Here is a 26,807-nt window from a genome sequence, read left to right as displayed (position 1 = left end):
CCCAGCTGCTGTCACTTGTGAGGGTCACTCACTGTAGCCCTCTTGTTGGGAGATACAGACATACATTCTACTTAAAACCCTTCCAGCCACTCACTCCCATCCACAGCACAATAACTGTCCGCTGTGGGTAACCTGAGTTGCCAAGACTGGGTATTACACAGAGTTCACTTTATAACCACAACACGGTCATTCCCTTCTGTACCGTACATGTAACCTACCAAACTTTGGTTACACAAGTACCCGCTATAATTCCATGTTACTGCAGGAAGAGTGAGCGGGCTCAGTCTGGTCTGACAGCGGAACTCCCACCCATGGATAACAACACATGAGATAAATATGCACATTTGGACAGTCGTGGGCGCCCATAACCTGAATTGCTCCCGTTTGGAATAAAGACACCACAGTGTAGTAAAGCTGCTCAAACGAAAACAATCATTAGGTTCATAAGGGGACAATCTGAGGGTTAACCGAGACTCCTTATAAATCTAAACACAATCTTATCATTACATCAGCACAGCAACTACTTTGCAAGCAACAACAACAAAATTAATATCAAACATACAGATTTCTTCAGTTCCAAATGGTTCACAGGCCCCCAACCCTGTGCATTTAAAACATACACTACTGATTTGGCATTAATGTCCCCACACTGCTCTGAGCTGAACCAGCAGCAAGCACCCAGTTCTTGGAAATTGGCTGGTACCCTTCTTCTTGTGGTTATCTTCTTGCTGCAGTTAGTAAAATCAGGCCTATGATTATCGGCCTTCAGGGCAAAGATCTTCACCTCCCCTGTGGTGTGGCTGTCGCCCTCTGGGTATGGCTGAACTAAAAGAAGAGTTTGCCACCTTTGTTCCTTATATTGGGAGTGGAATTGGCCCCTACCTTTGGAGATGCCCTACTGAGCATGCTGCAAAGGTTCATGAACTTTTTCCTTTGTTTACCTGCAAGTCCTCATCTAGCTGGAGTCAGTGGACTGTTTAGAAGGAACAGCAACAGAAGCACAGGGGTGTGTGCGGGGGTTGTTACATATAATTTTCACCTTAGGCCTTTTAACCTCAGTTCTTGTCTGTGGCTCTTGGGCATTTCCCATGAGTCTGTCAGACCAAAGCCTTGTGAGTCCCACTCCTGCTGGGAGAGGTTTCTGTAGCCTGTGCTCTCCTGGTCAAGAATTGTTTCCCTCTCTACAATGGTCTGTGTGAAATTTCCAGATACCCTAAGGGCATCTCTGCACACAAACGGATCCCATAATAAGGAAATCCATTTGAATTCACACCTCTGGTTAAGGTACAAGACTTTTGTTTCAGATTAAGATAATTTTATTTCAGTTTAGCTCATCGGTAATGAAAAACCCCAAGTGTGATCTGCTGTGGGAGGTGTTACCTTAACCCTGCAACTCCTTGTTATCTAGTGTTTGTGTTTCTGTTTTGCTGAGTGTATTTCCTGGCTTTCACAGGTACCAATTTTTGCTACGCACTTCTGCATTCTGGAAAGGTACAAGGCACTGCCAAGCAACCTGAACTCCCCTATAACAAAGTTTTTTATTAGTAAATTAATTTGAGGCTTGTTTACACATAGATGTGCACTGGTTCGATGAACTAGTCCAAACCTGTGTGTGAACACTTACATGGGTTTGGAAATGGCTTACATTGATTTAGCTTGAGTCAATTCCTGCCTGCTTTAAGAGTGTCCACGTAGGGATTTGTATTTGATTAACTAAATCAGTTTAACTAAAGTGGAGCAAGTTTGTCCATAGAAAAGCCCTGACATTAACATTAACTCTACTGTATATCAAATAGGAATCTGGCCAGATTAACTGACCAGCTGCACTTGTGGACTCACATTTGATTATTAGTTTAATAGGAAATGGCTTTTGATAACAGTGTAAAAACTTTTGGCTCATTACTGGGCACTGTAGGATTATCACAAGTTCATTTATTTCTTCTGTAGATTTGGGCTCTGCTCCTGCCATCTCTGTGGAGGGACATCAGGACAGAGGGATCCGGGTTGTGTGTCGATCGTCTGGATGGTACCCACAGCCCAAGGCTCAGTGGAGAGATCTCCAGGGGCAGCTCTTACCATCGGCCTCTGAAAACATATCCCAAGAGGCCGATGGCCTGTTTCAAACAGAGATTGCCATTGTTCTAAGAGAAGAGTCCAACCAGAAAGTGTCCTGCTGTGTCAGGAACCCCCGTCTCAACCAGGAGAGAGAGTCAGCGATTTACGTAACAGGTCAGTGCCCCCCGCCCAGCCGCACATGGATAGACTGAGATGCTGCAGACATGGGCGGAGAGTATTTATCATTGTGTCTCCAGTTCATTGGCCTGGACCTTCAAGGTACTGAACATGTCTTGAAAAGTCCTGAGCAACCTCCGTTCTCTTTGGATGTATCTACCCTGCAGTTAGACACCTGCTGATGGCCTGTGGCTAAGGGCCTCAGGATAAGGGGCTGTTAAATTCTGGTGTAGACATTCAGGCTTGGGCTGCAGTCCAGACTCCAGACCCGTGTGAGGTGGGAGGGTCCCAGAGCTCGGGCTTCAGCCTGAGCCCAAATATCTACACTGCAATTAAACAGCCCCTTAGCCCGAGCCCCATGAGCCTGAGTCAATGGCACGGGCCAGTTGCGGGTGCTAATTATAGGGTAGATGTACCCTTTGACTCCAGTAGGAGCTGAGGTTGTTTAACACCTTGCAGGCTGGGATGTCATTGGCCAGATTTTCATAACAGCTCAGTATCCAGCAATCATCATTTTTCTCACTGGGGGTGGGGGAGGAAATTCTCCTTTGTTCTTGTGGTATAGTGGGGACTGTGTTGGAATTGCAAGCTATCGCTTTAAGAGTGGGGGGTTTCAAGGTCCTGTTTGCAGGCTAGAGGGCTCTGTAGGAAAGCGTGTGAGCAGAATCAGGGCCTGTCTACAGGAACAGTTAGTTTGTGGCAAGCGGGGGTGTAAATCTGTCTCACACTGGCCTGCTGGGCACTGTCTGTCTGTGTGGACCCTGCTACATGCACTAACAATTCTGTAGTGCGCTTTGATCTGCCCCGCTTTGAAACCGGAACAGAGCAACGTGCACCAGGAAACTTTAATTGCATGGCAGCAGCGTCCACACGGCTAGTTAGTGGGCAGCAGGCTAGTGTGAGGTGGATTTACCTGTCCGCACACAGGTTTGCACTAGTTCACAAACTGTTCCTATAAATGAGCCAACATAAAGCAAGGTGGGGTGAGTTGTGCCCAGGGCATTAGGGAGGAGCCCCCCCTCTGGTTCAGGTTCTTGTGTGTTAAGGTTATGGATTCTAAGACAAAGTCACGTTACGCTGCAACCTTCCAGCAGGAGTATTTATGTTTGTGTCTAACTTCTCTGTGTGCTGTGACCATCACAGTTCTCAGTGCGGGTGGGGGAGGGAATTCTCCTTTGTTCTCAGTGAGAGTTGCTGGGTGCTGAGCATTTATGAAAATCTGGCTAATGAAGTCATTTTTCCTGAACAGCACAAGAGCCCTGATTATGATCCGAGCATTAGGTGACATCTGAAAATACCACATCAGTGTGAGAGCTGCACTACGGGCCCTGTCCTGCAGTTCAGACTGTGACAAAACTCCCATTGGCTTAAATAAGCGTTTTGCCAGCGTCAGAACTGAGGATCAGGTTGTAACTTGTATTTAGTTGCACAAACGGCAGTAAACACAGAGCTCTATGGCTAGCATAATTCTGATCTCCCCTGTGAATATACATTATAGTTTTTCAATTCAGTTACACAATGGGCCCGATCCTGCCTTCCTGCATAACCAAGTTGGTGGGAGCACTGGGAGTTCCAGCAATAAAGGATCAGGCCCAAAATATTCAGAAACAAAATCGTACATAAGAGCAGCTTATATTTTAGAAAAAAGGTTCATATTCTGTGTATTAATATCTATCAAGTAACTGTTAATACAGAATTAATATTTCATCACTGTAATAATAAGAATATTGCATTTGTAAATCACTAGTAATATGAGATTTCAAAGTGCTGCACGGCTTAATAACCTCTTGGTATGCTCGGAATGACATGATTGTTATAGAATCATAGAATTGTAGGACTGGAAGGGACCTCGAGAGGTCGTCTAGTCCAGTCCCCCGCACTCATGGCAGGATTAAGTATTATCTAGACCATCCCTGACAGATGTTCGTCTAACCTGCTCTTAAAAATGTCCAATGATGGAGATTCCACAACCTCCCTAGGCAATTTGTTCCCGTGCTTATCCACCCTGACAGTTAGGACATTTTTCCTAATGTCGAACCTAAACCGCCCTTGCTGCAATTTAAGCCCATTGCTTCTTGTCCTATCCTCACAGGTTAAGAAGAAGAATTTTTCTTCCTCCTCCTTGTAACAACCTTTTATGTCCTTGAAAACTGTTATCATGTCCTCTCTCAGTCTTCTCTTCTCCAGACTAAATAAATCCAGTTTTTTCAATCTTCCCTCATGGGTCATGTCTTCTAGACTTTTAGTCATTTTTGTTGCTCTTCTCTGGACTTTCTCCAATTTGTCCACATCCTTCCTGAAATGTGACACCCAGAACTGGACACAATACTCCAGTTGAGGCCGTATCAGCACAGAGTAGAGCGGAAGAATTACTGCTCGTGTCTTGCTTACAATACTCCTGCTAATACATCCCAGAAGAATGTTTACTTTTTTTGCAACAGTTTTACACTGTTGACTCATACAGTAACTCCTCACTTAAAGTCGTCTTGGTTAACGTTGTTTTGTTGTTATGTTGCTGATCAGTTAGGGAACATGCTCGTTTAAAGTTGCGCAATGTCTCTTGTAACGTTGTTTGGCAGCTACCTGCTTTGTCCACTGCTTGCAGGAAGAACAGCCCCTTGGAGCTAGTGGTGGGGGCTTGGAACCAGGGTGGACCGGCAGCCCCATTAAGTTCCCTGTGCAGCAGCCACCCAGCAGGCTATCAGTTGCCAGGCAGTTCAGCTGTCCCTCCCCCAACTGCCCTGTGCTGCTCCTGCCCTCGGCCTTGGAGCTGCTCCTGGGAGCCTCCTGCTTGCTGTGCAAAGGTGGGGGGAAGAGGGGGTGCTAATGTCAGGGTGTCCCCCTCCCCCTGCTCCTGCCCCTCTGCTTCTGTACCTCATCTCCACAGAGTGCGGGGGCACAAGACAGGGCTCAGGACGGAGGGAACTTGCTGGCAGCAGCTGTTGCCTCAATTTGCTAATCTACTTAAAAAGGCAATGTACTTAGAGTGGGGTCATCATACTTAAAGGGGCAAATGCGCATCTCTCTCTCACACAGGGTGTGTGTCTCTGTCTCTGTCTGCCATGCTGTCTCTCCTCCCTCCATTCGTGCTGCCCTGTAGAGTATGAGGCTACATTAACAGCAATGTGTTAACCCTTGAGGGCTCAGCCGAGTGCTAGTTCATCATTTAGCAGTAAGGCATTCCCTGGGAAATATCCCTTCCTCTTCCACCCTCTGACTTCACTTCAACCAAGCTTCACAATCATCACTGCTGTGTACAGTATTAAATTGTTTGTTTAAAACTTATACTGTGTATATGTGTGTGTGTGTATATATATATAGTCTTTTGTCTGGTGAAAAAAATGTCCCTGGAACCTCACCCCCCCCCCCGCATTTACATTAATTCTTATGCGGAAATTGGATTCACTTAACATCGTTTCGCTTAAAGTAGCATTTTTCAGGAACATAACTAGAACATTAAGCGAGGAGTTATTGTATTTAGCTTGTGATCCACTATGATCCCTTTCTGCAGTACTCCTTCCTAGGCAGTCATTTTTCATTTTCTATGTGTGCAACTGACTGTTCCTTCCTAAATGGAGTACTTTGCATTTGTTCTTATTGAATTTCATCCTATTTACTTCACCCCATTTCTCCAGTTTGCCCAGATCATTTTGAATTTTAATTTTATTCTGCAAAGTACTTGCAACCCCTCCCAGCTTGGTATCATCCGCAAACTTTATAAGTGTACTCTCTATGACATCATCTAAATCATCAATGAAGATATTGAACAGAACCAGACCCAGAACTGATCCCTGTGGGACCCCACTTGATATGCCCTCCCAGCTTGACTGTGAACCACTAACTACTCTTTGGGAATGTTTTCCCAACCAGTTATACACCCACCTTATAGTAGCTCCATCTAGGTTGTATTTCCCTCTTTTGTTTATGAGAAGGTCATACCAGACAGTATCAAAAGCCTTACTAAAGTCAAGATGTACCACATCTACCACTTCCCCCCATCCACAAGGCTTGTTTCCCTGTCAAAGAAAGTTATTAGGACAATTTGTTCTTGACAAATCCATGGTTGACTGTTGCTTATCACCTTATTATCATCTAGGTGTTTGCAAATTGATTGCTTAATTATTTGCTCCATTATCTTTCTGGGTACTGAAGTTAAGCTGATTGATCTGTAATTCCCCGGGTTGTCCTTATTTCCCTATTTATAGACTGGCACTATATTTGCCCTTTTCCATTCCTCTAGAATCTCTCCCATCTTCCATGACTTTTCAAAGATAATCACTAATGTCTCAGATATCTCCTCAGTCAGCTTCTTGAGTATTCTAGGACATATTTCGTCAGGCCCGGGTGACTTGAAGACATCTAACTTGTCTAAGTAATTTTTAACTTTTTCTTTCCCTAGCCCCTGATCCTACCTCATTTTCACTGGAATTCACTGTGTTAGATGGCCAATCACTACTAACCTTTTTGGTGAAAACCGAAACAAAAAAGTCATTTAGCACTTCTGCCATTTCCACATTTTCTGCTATTGTTTTTTCCCTCTCATTGAGTAACGGGCCTACCCTGTCCTTGGTCTTCCTCTTGCTTCTAATGTATTTGTAGAATGTTTTCTTGTTACCTTTTATGTCTCTAGCTAGCTTAATCTCATTTTGTGCCTTGTCCTTTCTAAATTTGTCCCTACATACTTGTGTTATTTGTTTATATTCATCATTTGTAATTTGTAATTACAAATTTTTAATTCAGAGCATACACATGGAGAGTTAGAAACAAAATATAAATACTCTTCCTGAAAGGTTGCAATGAAACACTGCTTGATTTCTAAGACTCCAAAACTCTAACACACCACAGCCAAATACAGAGAGAGACAAAGCAGGCTGCTCCCTAAAGCAGAGAGGCAGAACTGAATCCACCATGGTGTAGGCTGGTTCTTTGCAGATGGACTGCAGAGGCTCCAGATTGTACACTCCCTGCAGAGCCCCTTAGTCTGCAAGCAACACCAGGAATCACCTCAGGATTTAAAGTGACTCTTGTAATTTGTACCCGGCTTTCAATACACAATTAATTACTTAGCAAGGACCCTCTAGTCAGCCATTGCTCCAGGGCCCAAGCAACAGAAATCTGGAGAAATTTGTACTCTGAATTTCCAGGCTTACATTTTGTTTTTATTAAAGTCCTTCATTAGCATATTTTGGGCCAGGTTCTCTCATGTGGCTGAGCCCCACTGAGCATAGATGAGTCAGAAGTGTCAGGAAGCTGGTCACAATGCTCTGATTCTGAGGGCCAGTCAGCACTGGCTGCAGCCTTGGGATCAGTTAGAGCAGCCTAGGGACTGCTTGAAGTTATGTCAGTGGGGTTTAGCCTTATCTATAGTTATGGGTTCCTTTAACCAACAACTCACACCAAGGTGACAGTTTAACCTAATTTAATCTGCGAGAGTTCAGCCCCCAAGATCGACTACAGTAGAGAGGTTATCAATAGAAGGGGGACCCCATGGTATACAACAGAGACTACATAGTACTTTCTCTACACTAATTACTTTGATTAGCCAGCCAAACAATACACACGCTGCAGTCTGGCAAAGTAGAGAGAGACCAATATAGAATGCACAGTATTTGCACTACTCACACCAGGCCTTGTGGAAAAATGCAAAGTGTTACTCCTCATCTTCACCATCCTCCTCACCTTCGTCACCACCATCACCAGCGGCCATCATCCTGGCATCTCCCCCCACCAGGGCGCACAGGCTGGGGTACAGCTTTTGTAATGTGTTATGCTGATGCCCACTGGGGTTCAAACATATTTATGAAGGTTTTAACCCCTATTCCTTATTTCAGCTTCCAGACCTCACTCCTTTTGGGGTGCTCCATTTCTCATAGGTGAACTCATTACATCCCCTTATACTCATTAACATTTCCATCACCGTATCAACATAGTAACAGGCAGAAGTCTTTCACCCTAGCTACCAACAGTCATCTTGTGGTGTCTATGGATCTCTCATAGACATTATAATCCAAGATCAGCACTTCTTTTCAAAACATCAGCATATCACAAACAGCCACAAACTCAGCAGGTACATTATTAATATACTTATGCTAACGTACGCTAAGTCCTGAGGCCTAATTTGGCTAAGTCAGATATTTTACAGGCCTGAGGCCAGTAGGCCTGTGATACAACATTGATTAATATTTATTAGGGTTGTCAAGCGATTAAAAAAATTAATCGCGATTAATCGCACGATTAATCGCACTGTTAAACAATAATAGAATATCATTTATTTAAATACTTTTGGATGTTTTCTACATTTTCAAATATTTTTATTTCAGTTACAACACAGAATACAAAGTGTACAGTGCTCACTTGATATTTATTTTTATTACAAATATTTTCACTGTAAAAACAAAAGAAATTCACCTAATACAAGTACTGTAGTGCAGTCTCTTTATCATGAAAGTTGAACTTACAAATGTAGAATTATGTACAAAAAAACTGCATTCAAAAATAAAACAATGTAAAACTTTAGAGTCTACAAGTCCACTCAGTCCTACTTCTTGTCCACTCAGACACACAAGTTTGTTTACATTTGCAGGAAATAATGCTGCCTGCTTCTTGTTTACAATGTCACCTGAAAGTGAAAACAGGCATAGAAGAACATAAATTGTTGGGCAAAAGCCAACATGGTTTCTGTAAAGGGAGATCATGTCTTACTAATCTCTTAGAGTTCTTTGAAGGGGTCAACAAACATGTGGACAAGGGGGATCCAGTGGACATAGTGTACTTAGATTTCCAGGAAGCCTTTGACAAGGTCCCTCACCAAAGGCTCTTACATAAATTAAGTTGTCATGGGATAAGAGGGAAGATCCTTTCATGGATTGAGAACTGGTTAAAAGACAGGGAATAAAGGGCAGGAATAAATGGTAAATTTTCAGAATGGAGAGGGATGACTGGTGGTGTTCCCCAAGGGTCAGTCCTAGGACCAATCCTATTCAACTTATACATAAATGATCTGGAGAAAGGGGTAAACAGTGAGGTGGCAAAGTTTGCAGATGATACTAAACTGCTCAAAATAGTAAAGACCAAAGCAGACTGTGAAGAACTTCAAAAAGATCTCAAAAAACTAAGTGATTGCAACAAAATGGCAAATGAAATTTAATGTGGATAAATGTAAAGTAATGCACGTTGGAAAAAATAACCCCAACTATACACACAATAATGATGGGGGCTAATTTAGCTACAGCTAATCAGGAAAAAGATCTTGGAGTCATCGTGGGTAGTTCTCTGAAGACATCCATGCAGTGTGCAGCGGTAATCAAAAAAGCAAACAGGATGTTAGGAATCATTAAAAAAGGGATAGAGAATAAGACGGAGAATATCTTATTGCCCTTCTATAAATCCATGGTACGCCCACATCTTGAATACTGAGTACAGATGTGGTCTCCTCATCTCAAAAAAGATATACTGGCATTAGAAAAGGTTCAGAGAAGGGCAACTAAAATGATTAGGGGTTTGGAATGGGTCCCATGTGAGGAGAGATTAAAGAGGCTAGGACTTTTTAGCTTGGAAAAGAGGAGACTGAGGGGGGATATGATAAAGGTACATAAAATCGTGAGTGGTGTGGAGAAAGTGAATAAGGAAAAGTTATTTACTTGTTCCCATAATATAAGAACTAGGGGCCACCAAATGAAATTAATGGGCAGCAGGTTTAAAACAAATAAAAGAAAGTTCTTCTTCACACAGCACACAGTCAACCTGTGGAACTCCTTGCCTGAGGAGGTTGTGAAGGCTAGGACTATAACAGGGTTTAAAAGAGAACTGGATAAATTCATGGAGGTTAAGTCCATTAATGGCTATTAGCCAGGATGGGTAAGGAATGGTGTCCCTGGCCTCTGTTTGTCAGAGGGTGGAGATGGATGGCAGGAGAGCGATCACTTGATCATTACTTGTTAGGTTCACTCCCTCTGGGGCACCTGGCATTGGCCACTGTTGGTAGACAGGATACTGGGCTGGATGGAGCTTTGGTCAGACCCAGTATGGCCGTTCTTATGTTCATTCACATGGCATTGTTGTAGCCAGCATCGCAAAATATTTACATGCCAGATGCGCTAAAGATTCATATGTCCCTTCTTGCTTCAACCACCATTCCAGAGGACATGCGTCCATGCTGATGACAGGTTCTGCTTGATAAGGATCCAAAGCAGCGCGGACCAATGCATGTTCATTTTTATCATCAGAGTCGGATGCCACCAGCAAAGGTTGATTTTCATTTTTGGTGGTTCAGGTCTGGTAGTTTTCGCATCAAAATATTGCTCTTTTAAACATCTCCACGCCTAATCCCTCTCAGATTTTGGAAGGTACTTCAGATTCTTAAACCTTGGGTCAAGTGCTGTAGCTATCTTTAGAAATCTCACATTGGTATCTTCTTTGTGTTTTGTCAAATGTGCAGTGAAAGTGTTCTTAAAATGAACAACATATGCTGTACACTTTGTACTCTGTGTTGTAATTGAAAATGTAGAAAAACATCCAAAAATATTTAATAAATTTCAATTTGTATTCTATTGTTTAGCAGTGCGATTAAAATTGCGATTAATTGTGATTAATTTTTTGAGTTAATCGCGTGAGTTAACTGCAATTAATTGACAGCCCTAATATTTATATTTCACCTCTATATCCTAAATATATCTGATACATTTCAGCTTTGGCTACATGAGGATAGCTGTAGCATAGCGGAGCTCCATCCTATTCCCTCCCTACCGCCGACATGCCTCCTTCCATTAATTGACCATGTTCAGTAACCAGGCTAAAGCTTGGAATTTCACTGGCTTGATAATAAAGCACAGAGGAGCCACATCTCACTGTGTATTTCCCTGTGAGACTCTTTTAACTAGTCACAGTGTCACCACTGTCACAGTGTCCTGCCTTCATTCTGCATGTGTTTGCTCCCAAGTCAATGGCTCTTTCTCTTGCAGAGCTGTTTTTCCCACAAGTCAATCCTTGGATGGTGGCTCTGGGTGTGATCCTGGCTGTTCTCCTTCCCCTGGCCGGTTACTGCTTCTGGAGGCAACACAGAGCAAAAGGTGAAGTAACAAGAGGGGGGCATTTGGTGAGAGAGAGAGAGAAATTGATTGACTGACCGATTGAAAAACAAAACCAAAAGTAGCGATACTAGGGTTGCCAACTCTGACTGAAGCTATTCTGGGAGATTTTTTTTTCCCAACATGACATAATGTAATCTTCTTAAAATATCCTATTAAAATTTCCTGGATTGCTTTCAGTAGTCACTGGGAAATTGATGCTGATTTCGGGAACCTCCAGGCCAATCCTGGAGGGTTGGCAACCCTAAGAGATGCAGGGATTCAATGTTTGGAGGAGGTGTCAGGCAGTGGGAGCCGGGATGAGGGTGAAGAGGGAGCTGAATAAATTATGACTTTGTCTGAACCAAGAAGTGTCAAGTGGTTTCACCCCTTCAGATCTCACTCAAGGATCCCAATCGAATGTGATTCTGAACTGTTCCACGGGGATCAGCGTGGCTCAGATTGAAACACCATGTGGGGCTCAGTGAGCTGGGCTTGGAGTGCTGACATATGTAACTTGGCTGCTTGCAGGAAAAACAGAAAGAAAGAAGGAGAGAGGGGGATTTCTTAGGGCCAATTCTGCCCCCCTGTCGGTTCTTTCAGCCCCCTTCCTCTCCCCCCCCCCCCCCCCCAGTTTAGCTGAGTAGGAGCTGCAGAAGGGCAAAGCAGTGGCTGTGAAAATGGACAGGTTAGCAATTACGTTATCTACACTAATATTTTTTCAGCCTGAGATCTTGCTGACCTGAGCATCCAGCTAAAGAAAGGCACCTCCACCCCATTCCTTCCCCCCCCGCCTCCCCCCCGCATCTACCAAGACCCTAGGAGGAGCTGTTACCACTTATCATTAGGAGCAGGGGCAAGTACCACCTACAAGGTCAGGAATTGGCCTAGGATTGAACCAACCAAACCCCGTCCCTTATCCAGGTCAATGCTCCATTCCCGTCACTCACTTCCCTCCCCCATCCCCACAGTCAGGAGCTGGGGAGAGCTGGGGCTGTTCAGGGGATGGGCACAGCGGGGAGCAGCCAGATCAGACAGGAGTGTGACAGGGCTCAGGCAGCAGGGATGGCTCCTGGGGGAGGCATTTAGAGCAGCCTCTAGAGGTGATAGTCAGTGGGGCCCAGGCAGCAGGGACGCTGAGTGCAGGGATGTTGAGACAGATCTGTCTGTGTGTCCTGTTTGTCAGTCTGTCTGCCTCACTTTCGTAATTACAGAAAAATTACATGAATAGCGGGAACCGTGCCATAAACATGGCAGGGTGAAATCTCGCCTGTTGCCCTTTTCTCTCCCTAGATACCCTTCGACCTGATATGGAGAGCAAGAAAGGTCAATGTCTGGGCCCATTACATTGACCGACGGTAGAGTTATCCCCCTAAACATGACAGGGTGAAATCCCGCCATTATTAATTAACTGTTGCAACAATTTGCCAAGGGTTGTGGTGGATTCACCAGCACTGGCAGTTTTTGCATCAAGATTGGATGTTTTTCTAAAAGATCCTCTCTAGGAGTTATTGTTGGGAAGCCCATGGGGTTGTGTTATGCAGGGGTGAGACTAGGTAATCACAATGGTCCCTTCTGGCCTTGGAATCTATGAATGGATGATCTTTCACCCTGTTCTCTCTCTAGAGACCCTGCTGTCTGGGCCAGTTACATTAACCTATAGTAGCATTATCCCCACACTACAGGGTGAAATCTCACGTCTCTCCCTTTTCTCCCTCTAGAGGCTCTGCGATCTGAGATGAAGACACAGAAAGGTCAGTGTCTGGGACCAATGGGATGGGTTGAAGATTTCACGTCATGTCAGTTGAATTAGCTCGTTCAAGCCAACTTAACTCAATTGAAAGCCACTTTTAAAGCAGTGGAGTCAGAGTTTAACACTTTTAGCTCAGTTTTAGCAGATACAGCCTGTTTTAATGAGTGATGGGGAACATCTCCATATCGGCACCAGAGCCCCAAGCAGTGAGCTCAGGGGCTGCTCGTGCTGACACAGATGGGCTCTGAAGGGGAAGGGATCACTTGTCCTAATAAACCCCATGGGAACTACAGAAATGGCACCTTGAGCCCAGGGTCATGAATACACCAGCCCAGCTTGGTCAGCCTCATTGATGGGGACTGTGCAAAAACCCACCCGTGGCTGCGAGTCTCGGAGCCTGGGTCAACTGACTGGGGATCACGCTGCAGGGCTAAATATTAGCAACGTAGACATCCCTGCTCAGGCTGGAGCCCAGGCTCTGAGACCCTCCTCCCTTGCCGGGTTTCAGAGCCCAGGTCCAGCCTGAGTGGGAATGTCTATACGGGTCAGCCCCATAGTGTGAGCCCCAGAAGCCTGAGACCGTTGACCCAGGCTCTGAGACCCACCTCTGAGGGGTTTTTTGCAGTGTAGAGAAACCCGGAGAGACTTTTCCAGTATTTAACAGGATCCTCAGATGGGATTCCCCTTTGTTCTTGCCCTTCCATACCTTTGTAATGTGGGAGGGGGCAGGATTTCACCCTCATCTCCACCCTGCAGTGACTCTGTACGATAACCATAGGAGGTCTGATCAATGCAGAGCAGTCTGTGAGGTTCTACATTAAATAAAACTGATTTTTAAAGGCACACAATGTTTTTCAACTTTCCCCTCATGATGTTACTACAGGGCAGAGTTAAGGTTATTTAGGTGCCTTAGCTGCACTTCTAGACCACAGCATATTTGGATTTCTTTTAAATTTAACCTTAGTTCTGTTTCCTGGGTGTATAACACTTTAGGGATAATTACAAGATCCCTGTAATGTGTTTTACCCTTAAGTTACAAGTATACGTCCTCTCAATCTTAACTCTATAATAAGAGGAATTGCATTGTGCATTATGACCCAGATCTACAAGGAGATTTAGGCACCTAAACTCCAGACATGAGTGTCTCAATCCCAGTTTTAGCCACCGTCATCCACAACCCCCCACTTGGCTGACACCTAACCCTGTAGGTGGCTAAACTGACGTGGTACATAAATCTCTGCTGTAAAAGTTCTCTCAGTGTCTAAGTTTCTGCCTTGGGCACATGGAGCACACAGCTGCCTCACTCTAGATGTCTGGGGACCTATCTCCCTCCTGTGGCCCAGAGCGACACACAAACTAGGGGAAGATGGGTGGAGGAGCCTCTATCTCACCCATGGGGTCTGATCCAACAGATGTGCTCAGATGCCACCCAACACTACACAGAACAGAGATGGGAGACAGGGAGGAGGCAACCCTCCCTTATAACCTTTAGCCCAGGAGTTACGGTTCCCAGCTGGGATGTGGGAGACTCTGGTTTAGGTTCCCCCTCTCTGCGAGATGAAGAGAAAGGATTTGAACAGGGATTTCCTACCTCTCAGGAGAATGCTCTAAGCACTGGGCTATGGGACATTCTGATGTGAGTGTCCTTCAGTCTCTTTTGTTCAAGTTGTTACACATTAATTAAATATTAATTGAGAATCACTTTGTAACCCCTCCGCCCCTCGGCCATCTTGTGTGCAGCATGGCAGGTGCCTTACTCTGTCTCACAAGACACACTGAGGTGCCTAAGCTGCCTGGCTCCCGAAGAGAGGCTCCTGGCTGTGGATTGCTAGCAGAGAGAGGATCCAAACTCCTGAGAGGGGCGGGACTTAGCACATACCCCTCTTGTCGGCATCTCCCATTGGTTGGTTTCCATGACTCCTAGCACACTGGGTTTTGTGAATCCCATTCTAAGGCACTTCTCCTCATTCATTGTACAGGGAGATTTGTGATGCCTTCAGGGTTACACGAGGTCTCTGGGGTGAATTGCTACAACCTGCTTACAGCATGTGAGAACCTTGTCTGTCCCCACTGGGGGAACTCTCCCAAAGCTACTGTCTCTCTGCAGGCTAACAATTCACACCCCCACTTTGTTACACTCGAGTGCCCAGTCCCCTGTCTCCTGGACACGCGCAGTCTGCGCCAATCTGCTGCCTCCGTGGAAGCAGTGCACCCCAACTTACTGGCTTCACCTTGGTTCTACACACTCCTTTGCACAAGGCACTTAGACGTGTCTAGAGCAAAACCAAACTGAAGTTTAATTAACGGAGCCTGAGACAGAGTTTCAAATGAAAGCAAGCGTAAGGGCTTGGAAACATAAAGTTACAGGTGAAAGAAACACAAAACACAATCTATAGCCTATACTTGTTAGCAGGGCACTATCTTGTCTGATAAGGTATTTCTCACCCACTGGTCAGTTCTACTCACAGTGGCTGCGAGAAGGCTGGTGCAGGGAATGGAGTTACAAATTTCTAGCCTTTCCCACAATGAGGCTGAGGTTTTCGAAGCTCCCTAAGAGATCTGGATGCCCGTCCAAATTCCTGTTTGGAACTTTGTTAAAACTTTATTTGTTTTCATACCTTTTGTTACTATAACATTAGTTTATAGGTGACTTTCAGAAAACCCTGAACTTCAAGCTAACAGCTTTTACATGGGGATAATTATCTAGGTATCTGTAGTGAACAGTCCCTGAGATGTACAGTCACTAATGCCCCTAATTCAGCTAAGTACTTAAGTATCCACTTAATTTCTTTGCTGAACTGAGGCCTAAAACATGAGCTTTAAAGAACACAGGAGTGACCAGCGCAAATCAGAGCAGGGCCCTGCTAGCCTAGATCCTGTCTGTGACAGTGGCCTGTACCAGCTGCTTCAGAGGATGATGTGAGAAACCCCGTAGTGGCCTGTGATGGAATAAGCTGCCTGTAGCCAAAGTGTCTTCCTAGCCCCCCTCAGTCAGAGGTTGACTTAAGCTCTGAAGCAGGAGGGTTTGTCTCCTACCCAAAATTATTGGGTTCTTTGTTTCTTTAAAAAATCTTACTCTTCTTGTTCCATTCTGACACTTCCCAGCTAAGCAGATGAACTTCCTCTCCCTAACTGATACCAACAACCCCAGCAACCAATTTGCCATCTGGGACTCTCTCCTAACACCCCACCCCACCGCCACCCCGCCCCACCACCCCATGTCCCTCTGCACAGGATCTCACTGATTTCTTTATAGAGAAAATGCACAAGGTCAAACATGACCTCGCCCCTCCATCCCTTCCAAAAGTTTCGCCTCTTCTCTCCTCCTCCAACCCCTCCACCTGCTCCCACACGCATCCCCTGATCTCCCTTTCTCGCTCGCATCCCTCATGCACCCTTCTCTTTAACTAACCTCCCCCTCTCTTCCGACCCTACCCTTTCCATACCAACATGGCTTAGTGCCAGCCAGGGGCTGTCCCTCCAGCTTGTGCCCTTCGAGCACTCTCCAGACACAGGGTCTCAGTGCCTTTCCCTCACTGCTTTGGTTTTACTTCTAAAAATAAAACTGTTTAACCCAAATACAGCATATCAGCCACATCCTTTCCCCTGAGCTGGGTTCTTTGGCACAGGCCTAGCCTCTCCCTGCAGGATTGCACCCCACAGGCCATCTGCCTGACTATCAGACATAAACTGGGCTCTTTCCCCTGCCCTAGGGTGTCCTGCATGTGTCTTCCTGCTCCCAGCCGCTCTCCCTTAGCTGACGGACTTGCTGATTCATCAGGCTTTTATGAGGACCAGGAGATCTTCAAACCATCACTTGATCCCTGGCCTCAGCATCAGTTGAATATTCATAGACTGGCCCTGGGCTCAACTCCCCTTAAGGGACCGGCCACCCTGTGACATGTAGTCTCTCCCATCTTAAAACTTTCTATCCCCAACCACAATTGCCTCTCTACCTACCGCCCCTTCTGCTTCCATCTCTAAGCTCAGTGAACGCTCTGTCTACAGTCACTGTCTGGAGTTCCTCTCCTCCAATTCCATCCTAGACCCGCTCCCATCCGGCTCCCGCCCCCTTGCACAACACTGAAACCGTTCTCACCAAAGTCTCTAACAACCTCTTCCTGGCCAGATCCTATGGCTTCTGTGTGATCCTCATCCTCCTTGTGCTAGCCTTATGCTCCTCCTTCTGACATCACCTCCTGTCTCCATTAAATCCTTGGCTTTCACAGCTCCCTCCTCTCCCACTTCTCCTCCTGCCTCTCTAATTGCTTCTTTGGTGTCTGTTCTGTTGGGTTGGTCTCTTCCTGTCTCCCTCTTTCAGAGAATGTCCCCCAAAGCTCAGTGCTTGGCCCCTTGCTCTCTTCTCTCCACACCCTGCCTCTAGTAGCTCTTATCTACACGCAGGGATTCAGATACCACCTCTACGCCAATGTCTCTCGAGCTCCTTCTTCGCTAAAGACTGTTCCCCCTCCATCCCATCCCACATCTCGGCCTGTCTGACATCTCCTCCTCGTCGATGTCCAGAGGGCAGCTCAACTCAACAGCTGAGTGTTTAATCTCTTCTGCACCCCTCACAGCCCTCCCTACCTTCCTAGTCTCTTCACCCCTTTGAATAACACCGCGAGCCGTCCCAGACGCAGGGGGCTGTGGCTGTTCTCCCTCCCTCCGTACCTCCCATCCCGCACACTGGGCCCACCAGAGCAAGGTACCAGGATCTCTGCCCCTCCTGTGGGCTAGGGACTGTGGCCTGGTGATGGGTTGTGAGGCCTGGACTGGCTGAAGGGAGCCCAGAGCGGAGTGGGAGGCCTGGGGTCTGGCCCTGCTCGAGGTGGCTTCATTCAGGAAGGGTCCAGGGGGTATTTCCCCTGCTCTGGCTGGGAGAACCATGGGGAGAACTGTAGGCCCAGATCGGGAGTTAGGGAGAGCAGAAAAAACTATCCTGTAGTTTTGAAATACAACGTTGGCCACCCTAACAACACGTCCATTCTCCAGTCACTCAGGCCAGAAATCTGGGCATCGTCTCTGACTCAGCCTCTCTCTGGGCCCCCATGTCCTGACCTCATCCCAGTCTCCCTGCTCCTGCTTACATAACACGTCACAGATTCATCCTCTTCTGTCTGTCCTGACGGCCCAGGCTCTCATTCAGGCCCATCATCTCATACCCACTGCTGTGATCTCTTCCTGTCCATCCTTGACACCAGCCGCTTTGTCCCCTCACCTCCATCCAAAACACTGCTGCTAGGATCAGCCTTCAGGGGCTTGTCTCTGCTACCACATCCACCACTTGGTGTCTCTCCACTGAGACCCCCTTCAGCTCCGCTCCCTCACAAGCTCTTTGTCTTTTGCCTTTAGATCCCTCAGCAGTTAGTCCCACCCTGTCTGTCAGATCCACCAGCGTCACTGAGCGATCGGTGCTGCCTTCCCCTCCACCAGCGATGGCAGCCTGCAGGGCCAGTTCTAGGGTTGGGTGAGCGGGGCCGTCACCCTTGGCACCAGCTTCCAGGGGGAACCATACTGCTGCTGGCCTTTTTATTTTTTTTTCTCCTGGCAGCCTGGGTAGGGTGACCAGATAGTAAGTGTGAAAAATTGGGACAATTTTTTTCGGGGAAGGGGGATTTAGTTGCACATATAAGACAAAGCCCCTTATATTGGGATGGTCCTGATAATATTGGGATGTCTGGTTACCATCAGCTTGGGTCACCTGCCTGTCTGCTTCTCCCTTAAACACCTCTGTGTTTTCTCCCACTACCACTCCATGCACAGAAAAATGCCCCATCAGTATTTGTAAAGCTGCCCCCTTCTCCTCTCTTAAATCTCTCCTCCAAATCCAGCTGTGCTGTGGCCCCTGGAATCTCTCCTGGCTGGCACTGGCTGGGCACGTGGTGAGCTGGGCTTTGGTTTGTTTTGATTGTTACCTCCCCCTCCCATCCCCTTTACCCCACTTATGTATTTCATCCCCCTGTTGTACCCTGTCTGCCATGCAGAGGGTGAGCTCCCTGGGGCAGGGACTGTCTCTTTGTTAAATGCAGTTTGTGTGGACTGAAGGGGGACAGTGGGTGTGTCCGGGAGCCATAGAAGAGGATGTTGCATTAATAGTGGTGGGATATAGTGAAGGACTGTGCTGTAGGAATGGAGAGAAATGGACGATACTGGAGATAACACTCAGGAAGGAGCAGCGGTGTTTGGAAATGGCCTGGGTGTGCAGAGGGAGGAATCAAAAATCACCCTGAGATTGTGGGCGCTGAGATTTGGCCAGGAAGATCATTAGGGACCCCAGTGAGAGCCGTCTGACTAGAGTGGGAAGGAGGGACGTCAGACTGGAAGGGATCTAAGACAGTTGGAGGCATAAGCATTGTTTGCAGACTGGGTTCACTGAGTTCAGAGATAAAGGGGAGGAGGGAGATGGGGCAGTACCTGGAGGGGTGGGTGGGGAAGGGGCAGGTTTCTGAGTAAAGTTAGACATGGGCATAAATATTTTCAGGGTCAGGACCCTAGATTGTAGACTCTTTGGAGTAGGGATTGTGTCACCTTCCAGTCTGGAGTGTGCATGTGTACACGACCTAGCGCTGTGGGGCCCAGCCCTAAGTGTGTGTGCGTACAGGACATAGCGCACTGGAGACTGGCTCTGAGTGTGTGTGCATACAGGACCTAGCACAGTGGGGCCCGGTCCTGAGTGTGTGCGTACAGGACCTAGCGCCGTAGGGCCTTGCTCTGAGTGTGTGCATACAGGACCTAGCACAGTGGGGCCCAGGTCTGAGTGTGTGTCTGTGTACAGGACCTAGCACAGTGGGGCCCATCTCTGAGCATAGGCGCTGACTCTGTGGGTGCTCCGGCTCTGCACCCACCGGCAGCTCCCCACCCCCTGCCCAGCTCACCTCCACCTCCGTTCTGCCTCCGCCTCCTCCCCTGAGTGTGCCGTGTGCCCGCTTTTTCCCCCTAGCTCCCAGCGCTTGTGCCGCGAAACAGCTGTGTCACGCTGCTGGGAGGGAGGGGGGATGCGGCGTGCTCAGGGGAGGAGGCGGGGCCGGGGCAGGGATTTGGGGAAGGGGTTCGAATGGTGGAGGGAAGGGGCGGGGAAGGAGTGGAGTTGGGGTGGGGCCAGGGGCAGGGGGGTGTGAGCACCCACCGGCACTGGGGAAAGTTGGCGCCTACATCTCTGAGTGCGACCTCTAACTGCTACTGGAATACAAATAATGTTCAGTGGGGCAGGAGACTGGCCCTGGGCTATGGAGTTATGGCAGGGGATGGGGCTTACAGGTGTGTGTGTCTGTGCAGGCGATGGGGGATGAAGAGGGGCAGGTGGGTGGGGGGTTTCAGGGATCAGTGTGGGAGAGACAGATGGTAGTGACGTGGAGCCAGGAAGCCCTGCTCTCTGGTCCATGTTGATCTGTGCAGGATCTGAGGTGTATAACAAGTACATGTAACAGCTGGAGCAGGACTGGTTTAGGTTTGCCAGGCGTCTGGTTTTCGACCAGAACGCCTGGTTGAAAAGGGACCCTGGCAGCTCTGGTCAGCACCACCGATCGGGCCATTAAAAGTCTGGTCAGCAGTGCAGTGGGGACCCCGGGCTAAGGCAGGGTCCAGGGTTGGCCGCTAGGTCCCTGAGGCCCATATGCGCATGGGCAGCCAGGGAAGCTCCGTGCACTGCCCACGCCCTGGGTGCTGGCTGCACAGCTCCCATTGGCCGGGAATTGTGACCACTGGGGACAGCACACAAAGCCTCCCTAGCCACCCATGCACCTAAGTGCCTCAGGGACCTGGTGACCACTTCCGAGAGCCATGGTAAGCGCCGCCAGGACCCCACACCCCTTCCCACACTCCAAATTCCTGCTGAAGTCCAGAGCCCCTCCTGCACCCCAAATGCCTAATCCCTGGACCCAATCAGAGCCATAATCCCCCTTCCGCACCCCAAGCCCCTGCCCCAGCCCAGTGAAAGTGAGTGAGGGTGGAGGACAACGAGTGAGGGAAAGGGGGGGATGGAGCAAATGGGGGGCGGGGCCTCGGGGAAGGGGTGGGGTCTCGGGAAAAGGATGTTCGGTTTCGTGCAATTAAAAAGTTGGCAACCCTAGACAGGTTGGTCCCTGCCTCCATAAGAAGCCAGCTCCTGTGCTGTGCTCTGCTTAGCATCTTATGGACAAATCTTGCAAAACATTCGTATCACCAGTGAGGAAGACGTTGCTGTTAACTGGACTATTGTACATTAAGTTTGGAGACTCAACATTAACTCACGATGTCTTTTACTTTCCAGCGGAATACGAGGCAGTGAAAGGTAAGTGTGTTTTTACTAGCTTTGATTATGCTTTAAATTGGAAAAGGAACAGTCAGAACTATGTGAGCAAAGAAATGTTCGCGTAAAAAACTAATGTGTTTCTGGTACAGGTAACGTACACGACAAGGGGGAATCCAGACATTATCCAGAAATAATGGATGGAAAATTTGTGGTATTAAAATATGAATATTAACAGTTTTATTTTTCACAACATCAACCCTTGGAAATACTCTTAAACACAAACAAACAAACAAACAAACTTCACTCCCTGACACCACAGACACCCTGTAACAAGAACAATCATTATTTTATACCAAAAGGGCCCAGCCGTGTGAGTTCTCCACGCACATGCTCCCGCGCCCATTGGTTTGCTTGGAGCAGGATTGGGCCCCCTGAGCCCTGTTGACTTCTACACACAACAGCTGTAGGACCAGGCACATGGGTTGCAGGAGTTGCAGGCGCTCAGCACCTCTTGGGGTCATACCTGCATCATCCACATGATGGAAACACTTATAAAGGAAGAGTTCTTTGAACTGGAGACCCAGATTTTCTGCTGTGCCAGGATGTGCTCGAGGAGGGGGCAGTGAGGGAGCTGGTTATGGCTCCCTGATTCTCAGGCTGCCCCAGGGGCTGCTCTAATTTGCTCTTGCTGGCTGTGGTCCCTGACAAGCCGCCTACACCAGGAAGGGGGCGGGGGTAGCTGGCATAGGATCAAGCTACGCTGCTTTATCCCATCTGAGCTCTCCCTACGCCAGGGGAATTCTCTGATGTCCAGGGCCTGGTTCCTGCCAGTCTGTGCCATCCCTGCACACAGTGACTGGACCAAGGGAGACAACCGGACCCTTTATCACTGTGGGCCCCATTCTGCCACCCTGACTCACATGAGTGATCCTCACAGGTGCAGTCCCATTGATTTCTGGGGAGAGGGTTTGCAGGATCAGGTGCGATAAAGCAGAAGCCCTAACTACTGATTAGGAGCCTAATCCTGGAGTCCTTACTCAGGCAAAATTCCCACTGAAGCCAATGTAATTTTCAGGGCCGGCTCTAGGCACCAGCAAACCAAGCACGTGCTTGGGGCGGCACTTTTCGAGGGGTGGTATTCCGCCCCCCCCCCCCCCCTTTTCTTTTTTTTTTGCTTCGGCAGCATTCCTCTTGGGGCAGCAAAAACCTAGATCTGGCCCTGGTAATTTGGGTTTAGAACTGGGCACTTATATAATTGAGAATCTCTCCTATTGATTCATTTATGTTCTTTTTTCCCTTTTCTCCCCTCTCATTCCCATGGACCCTCTGGCAGAACTGGGTAAGCTCTGTTTCTGGTTTGTGGAGTTTGTTTTTCACAGTATGTGACTTGTCGAGTCTGTATTTCGATTCTCTAAATTCTCATGTCTGATTATTATTTCAGGACTCACCAGAGCCCGAAGATACGCAGGTAACTAACGCTGATACTGCTTCAGTCACTCTCAGTCCCATCCCCCTGGGATATCCAGTCCCTGCTCAATCCTCTTACAGCTCTCACAATAACTAAGGGGTGGGGCAAAATGTCATTGTCGGTGTGAAAGTCTGAGGGTTTGGTTATTCACACCCCTACTAGGGTATCTGCAGTGGTGGGGGGAGCTGGTGCAAACAGACAATTGTTTTACTGCTCTCTGTTGCTATGATATAGCCTCCAGTCAATGAATTGTTTATTTCACTGCTGACCATTTTTGGCAGAAACATCTAGTTGATGAGCTTATCCAGCCCTGCCGGGTGCAATAGCAGAGTGGATGAAGGGCAGGGGGGCAGCTGGTGGCTCTAGAAGGGTCACTGGGGTGAGGAACAAGGAATTTAAACCTTCTCATCCCACACTTAGGGCTTGTCAGCGTGAGGAATTCACGGGGAAGAGCCCAGCGTAGCTAGTGTGGAATATTCTGCACTCATAGTCTTCCAGTGTGGATTAACACAAACAAGACAAGGGCTCTCTTTGCATGGAATAAGGGTGTCCACACACTCAGCCAGTGCTGACTAGCTGTTCTGCACTAGCTACTCAGGGCTTTTCGCCATGTAGACAAGCCCTTAAAGTTACTCCCAAGGGAAAGAGGAGAAGCATCTCCTCAGGTCCCCTCCCGGGGACCACAAGCCCTGACTGCCCTTTGCTGTGGCAACGCTGTGCCTAGATCTGCTGGTTCCTAGGTCAGCACTTTAACCACAAGAGCATCCATTCACTACTCCGATAATGGTCAGGACACTAGACTGGGTGGAGGGGCAGTGACAGGGGAGGGCTCGGGGAGCAGAGCCCTGTAATGCCAGGGGACTGTCACAGAACTTGAGTCTAATGTGCTGCCATAGGACATGGACCTTGCACATATGCACTGTGCTAGTGCCCAGTGCCTGGGTGACTCAGTGTGAATTAAACCAGCCCAGGAGTGGGGTGGGGGGGGGCAGTTGGTGCTGGGAAGCCAGGTGAGAGCAGGGGGTTCTGAGGAAGGGAGGAGGAGGAGACGATTGGATGACTCTCAGCAGCAGGGAGTTTGTTCCCTTCTCCCACCAGCTCCCACTACTCCTGGAACAAAGGGAAAAAAAGTTCCCTAACTCCCATAAAAGGGCCAGCCCTCTTGCACATATCCCCACCCCCAGAGTCTGGAGGGTGGGGACAAAGAGTGGAGCCAGTGAAGGGGATGGCAGTGGGTGTGAGAGGGCATGTAGCCCGAGCTATAGATTACATATTGATTACTTAACCTTCAAAGTGATAACTAAAAATTCTTAACAGGCTTTTGTCCCAAGATCAGGCCCAGGATCATTTAAATTATTATATAATTGGGAACCCCGATGTGCACAGCTGCAACACTCACACTATAGGAACTCTTTTATATTTACAAATCGTTTATGAATACATTTAGCAAAGTCACAAACCTCCCAACTCAGGAAGGTGGGTAGAGATACTACAGAATGTCCATCTGCACATTCACATACCTGCATCGTTTTTTGCAAAACAAGCTAAAATGTTAGCCATTGTTTTTTATGTGGTGGGCCAGAGTGACGAGGAGGAGGAGTTAGGTGGCAGCGATCAGAACAGGATGGAAGGGCAAGGCTAGAGTCAGGAAGGCCAGATGCTCCTTCTGGGTTATTTCAGACCCCTGCCAGCCCTGATCCCCTCCTCCCTCACCGCCCCCAGCCCAGCACAGTCTATGGCTATTGGGCATGGCTATGCTGTGGTTATTTCACACCTCTGGCCCCTGAGCCTGTTGGGATCCGGAGACCAGCTCCTCCGTGCTTCCTTCTAGGGAATCTCCAGCCCCTGGGGAGCCTCCTGTCACACACACACACACCCGCTGCCCCCCCACCCCCACCGGAAACCCCGTCCTGGGCAGGGTCCCAGGCCCTGAGTCACTCGCGGCTGCTCCAGGCTGGCCAGGCCCAGGGTCTCCAGCAGGGCCCTTGGTGCTGGCACCGCGCTGGCTGCCAGAGCTCCCAGCCCCTGGCCCAGCCCGGCCTGTTGTCGCAGCGCTCACCCCTCCCTTGCGGGTGGTGGGGGGGACCCTGCTGCTCTCAATGGCTGAGCCCCCCTCTGCCGCGGCCTCTGGTGCTGCGCTCGCAGGCTCAGCCCGTGCCAGGGCCAATGCGGCGCTGCTGGGGCTGCTCCTCCCTCGGCACCTGGGTTCTCTGTGTCTGGGGCAAGGGGCCGGGCGAGTGGGCAGGGACCTGCTCAGAGACACACGCCCTGTGCTGCACCCAGAGGGCAGAGACCAGCCAGGGCCGGGCAGCAACGTGCCACCGCGCTGGGATTAACCCTTTCCTTCCACCCACCCCAGTAGCCCCGGCCAGTCAGTGCCACTCGACTGCCCGCGCTCTGACCCCAGGGACCCGGGTCCGGCAGCTCGGGGGAGTCGCTGGGTGAATGTGTGGGGCAGAGTAACCAGGGATCCCTGCGCCCCAGGGTCCCCGTGTGTGATGGGAAAGGCCCCACACTGTAATGCAGCCCTTAGGGGCTGGGCAGTGAGTGTTATTATTGATATAGCACCCACGAGTGAGCCAGGCACTGCAGAGACAGAACAAGGGGCTGCCAGCCCCACAGGGCTCCTGGTCTGAGTGCAGACAAGGCCCAGCAAGGGCAGCAGCAAACACTGGGGGAGGGGACACGAGGCTCCCATTGTGGGGCCAGCCACTCCCTGAGCCCATCCTGTGCCTGTCTTCTGGGTGTGATAGACAGTATTGTAGGACCCTGATGGCTCCATGCTGGGCCCTGGGTCACCCCCAGGGAACAGGGCAGGGCCGCGGCAGCCTGAGGTTGGGGGGAGCTGGAGGCTGTGGGGGAGCGGGAGCAGCCTGGGAGCTGGGACAGGGACACTGGAAGCCAGGTGGGTGGCCCAAAACCCTGTGCCGTGTTCGCTCCAGATTTCCACTCTGTGATGCAGGCTCTGTTGGGGTCAGATGCTGCGGTGAGGGGCCCACCCAGACAGACTGAAGAGAGCGAGGCTCTGTCTGCATGGGAAAGGGGCAGCAGTTCTGTTAAATGGGTTCCAGTTTTGTAGACTCATCGTGGGGTGGCGCCCTCACATACCACCCTCAGTCATTTCAGGGTGTCTTGGCAAGAATCTTGCCTCAGTTTACCCTGTTCAGCACTTCTTAAATTACGCCTCACAGTCCAAAAGATCCGAGAGAAAAGTCCTCTCTGGGGGTCCACTCTGAGTCCAAGTAAACCCCAAAATAAAATCTTTTCCTTCGCTCTGCTCCAGCCTCCAGCTCTCACTCAAGCTCCTCCCTATCCTCAAGTCAGGAGTCAGTCCTCCTTCCCAGAGCTGGGCTTCGATTAGTTTCCATCCTGGAATCACATGACTCCAGCCCTCCTTCCCGGAGCTGGGGTCATTTCAGGCTGTGCCTTTATTCTCTGCGTCCACTTTCTCCAGCCGGGGGCAGCTCTCCAGGGCTCTGTCCTGCTACAGCTGCTGCTGTCATTGTCATCTCTGGCAGCGCCTCCCCCTTGGGGGAGCTCCTCTGTCTAGGGCAGTGGTCCCCAAACATTTTTGGTTATGCCCTCCCTTACCTGGTTTGCGCCCCCACCCCGGGAGCTGCGGTCGGGAGTTGAGCCAGGAAGGGGGCTGCAATTGGGGCCGGGGGCCGTGGCTGGGAGTTGACCCGCAGTTGGGGCCAGGGGCTTCAGCCAGGGGCGGAACCACAGTTGGGGCTGGAGCTGCAGCTGGGGTCACAGGCCGGAGCAGGGCCAGGAGTCGATGGCTGAGGCCGGGGCTGGAGCTGCAGCTGGGCCTTAGGGTGGAGCTGGGGGCAGAGCAGGGCTGGGTGGCGTTCCCTTCCCGCCACACATGGAGGCTGGTCCTGGCCCAGCCATGCCCCCGAAATGTTCCTCCACACCCTCTAGGGGGGGCACAACCCACAGTTTGGGGACCACTGCTCTAGGCGTCCCCCTTCCAGGCTCCTTGCTCTGGTGAGCTCTCCTGGGAGCTCCTCTCCTCAGCTGCTTCCTGTCCTTAGGATCCCTTCAGCTGAGCCCTGG

At 49.1% G+C, this 26,807-nt stretch overlaps 1 protein-coding gene across 1 annotated transcript in view; it reads left to right on the top strand.

Moving 5' to 3' along the window:
- Window positions 1-26,807, top strand: part of LOC141998041 (butyrophilin subfamily 1 member A1-like) — a 41,660-nt gene that overhangs the window by 7,927 nt on the left and 6,926 nt on the right. Inside the window, exons 4-8 of the mRNA XM_074970682.1 lie at window positions 1,948-2,229; window positions 11,193-11,300; window positions 13,019-13,051; window positions 21,299-21,385; window positions 22,722-22,748. Coding sequence (XP_074826783.1) covers window positions 1,948-2,229; window positions 11,193-11,300; window positions 13,019-13,051; window positions 21,299-21,385; window positions 22,722-22,748 — 537 coding nt within the window. The remainder of the gene's footprint in view (window positions 1-1,947; window positions 2,230-11,192; window positions 11,301-13,018; window positions 13,052-21,298; window positions 21,386-22,721; window positions 22,749-26,807) is intronic.

The sequence above is a fragment of the Natator depressus genome, chromosome 14 (assembly GCF_965152275.1).
Source record: "Natator depressus isolate rNatDep1 chromosome 14, rNatDep2.hap1, whole genome shotgun sequence".
Lineage (NCBI taxonomy): Eukaryota > Metazoa > Chordata > Testudines > Cheloniidae > Natator > Natator depressus.
The sequence above is the reverse complement of the archived record's forward strand: the minus strand, read 5'-3'. Positions and strand labels throughout refer to the sequence as shown.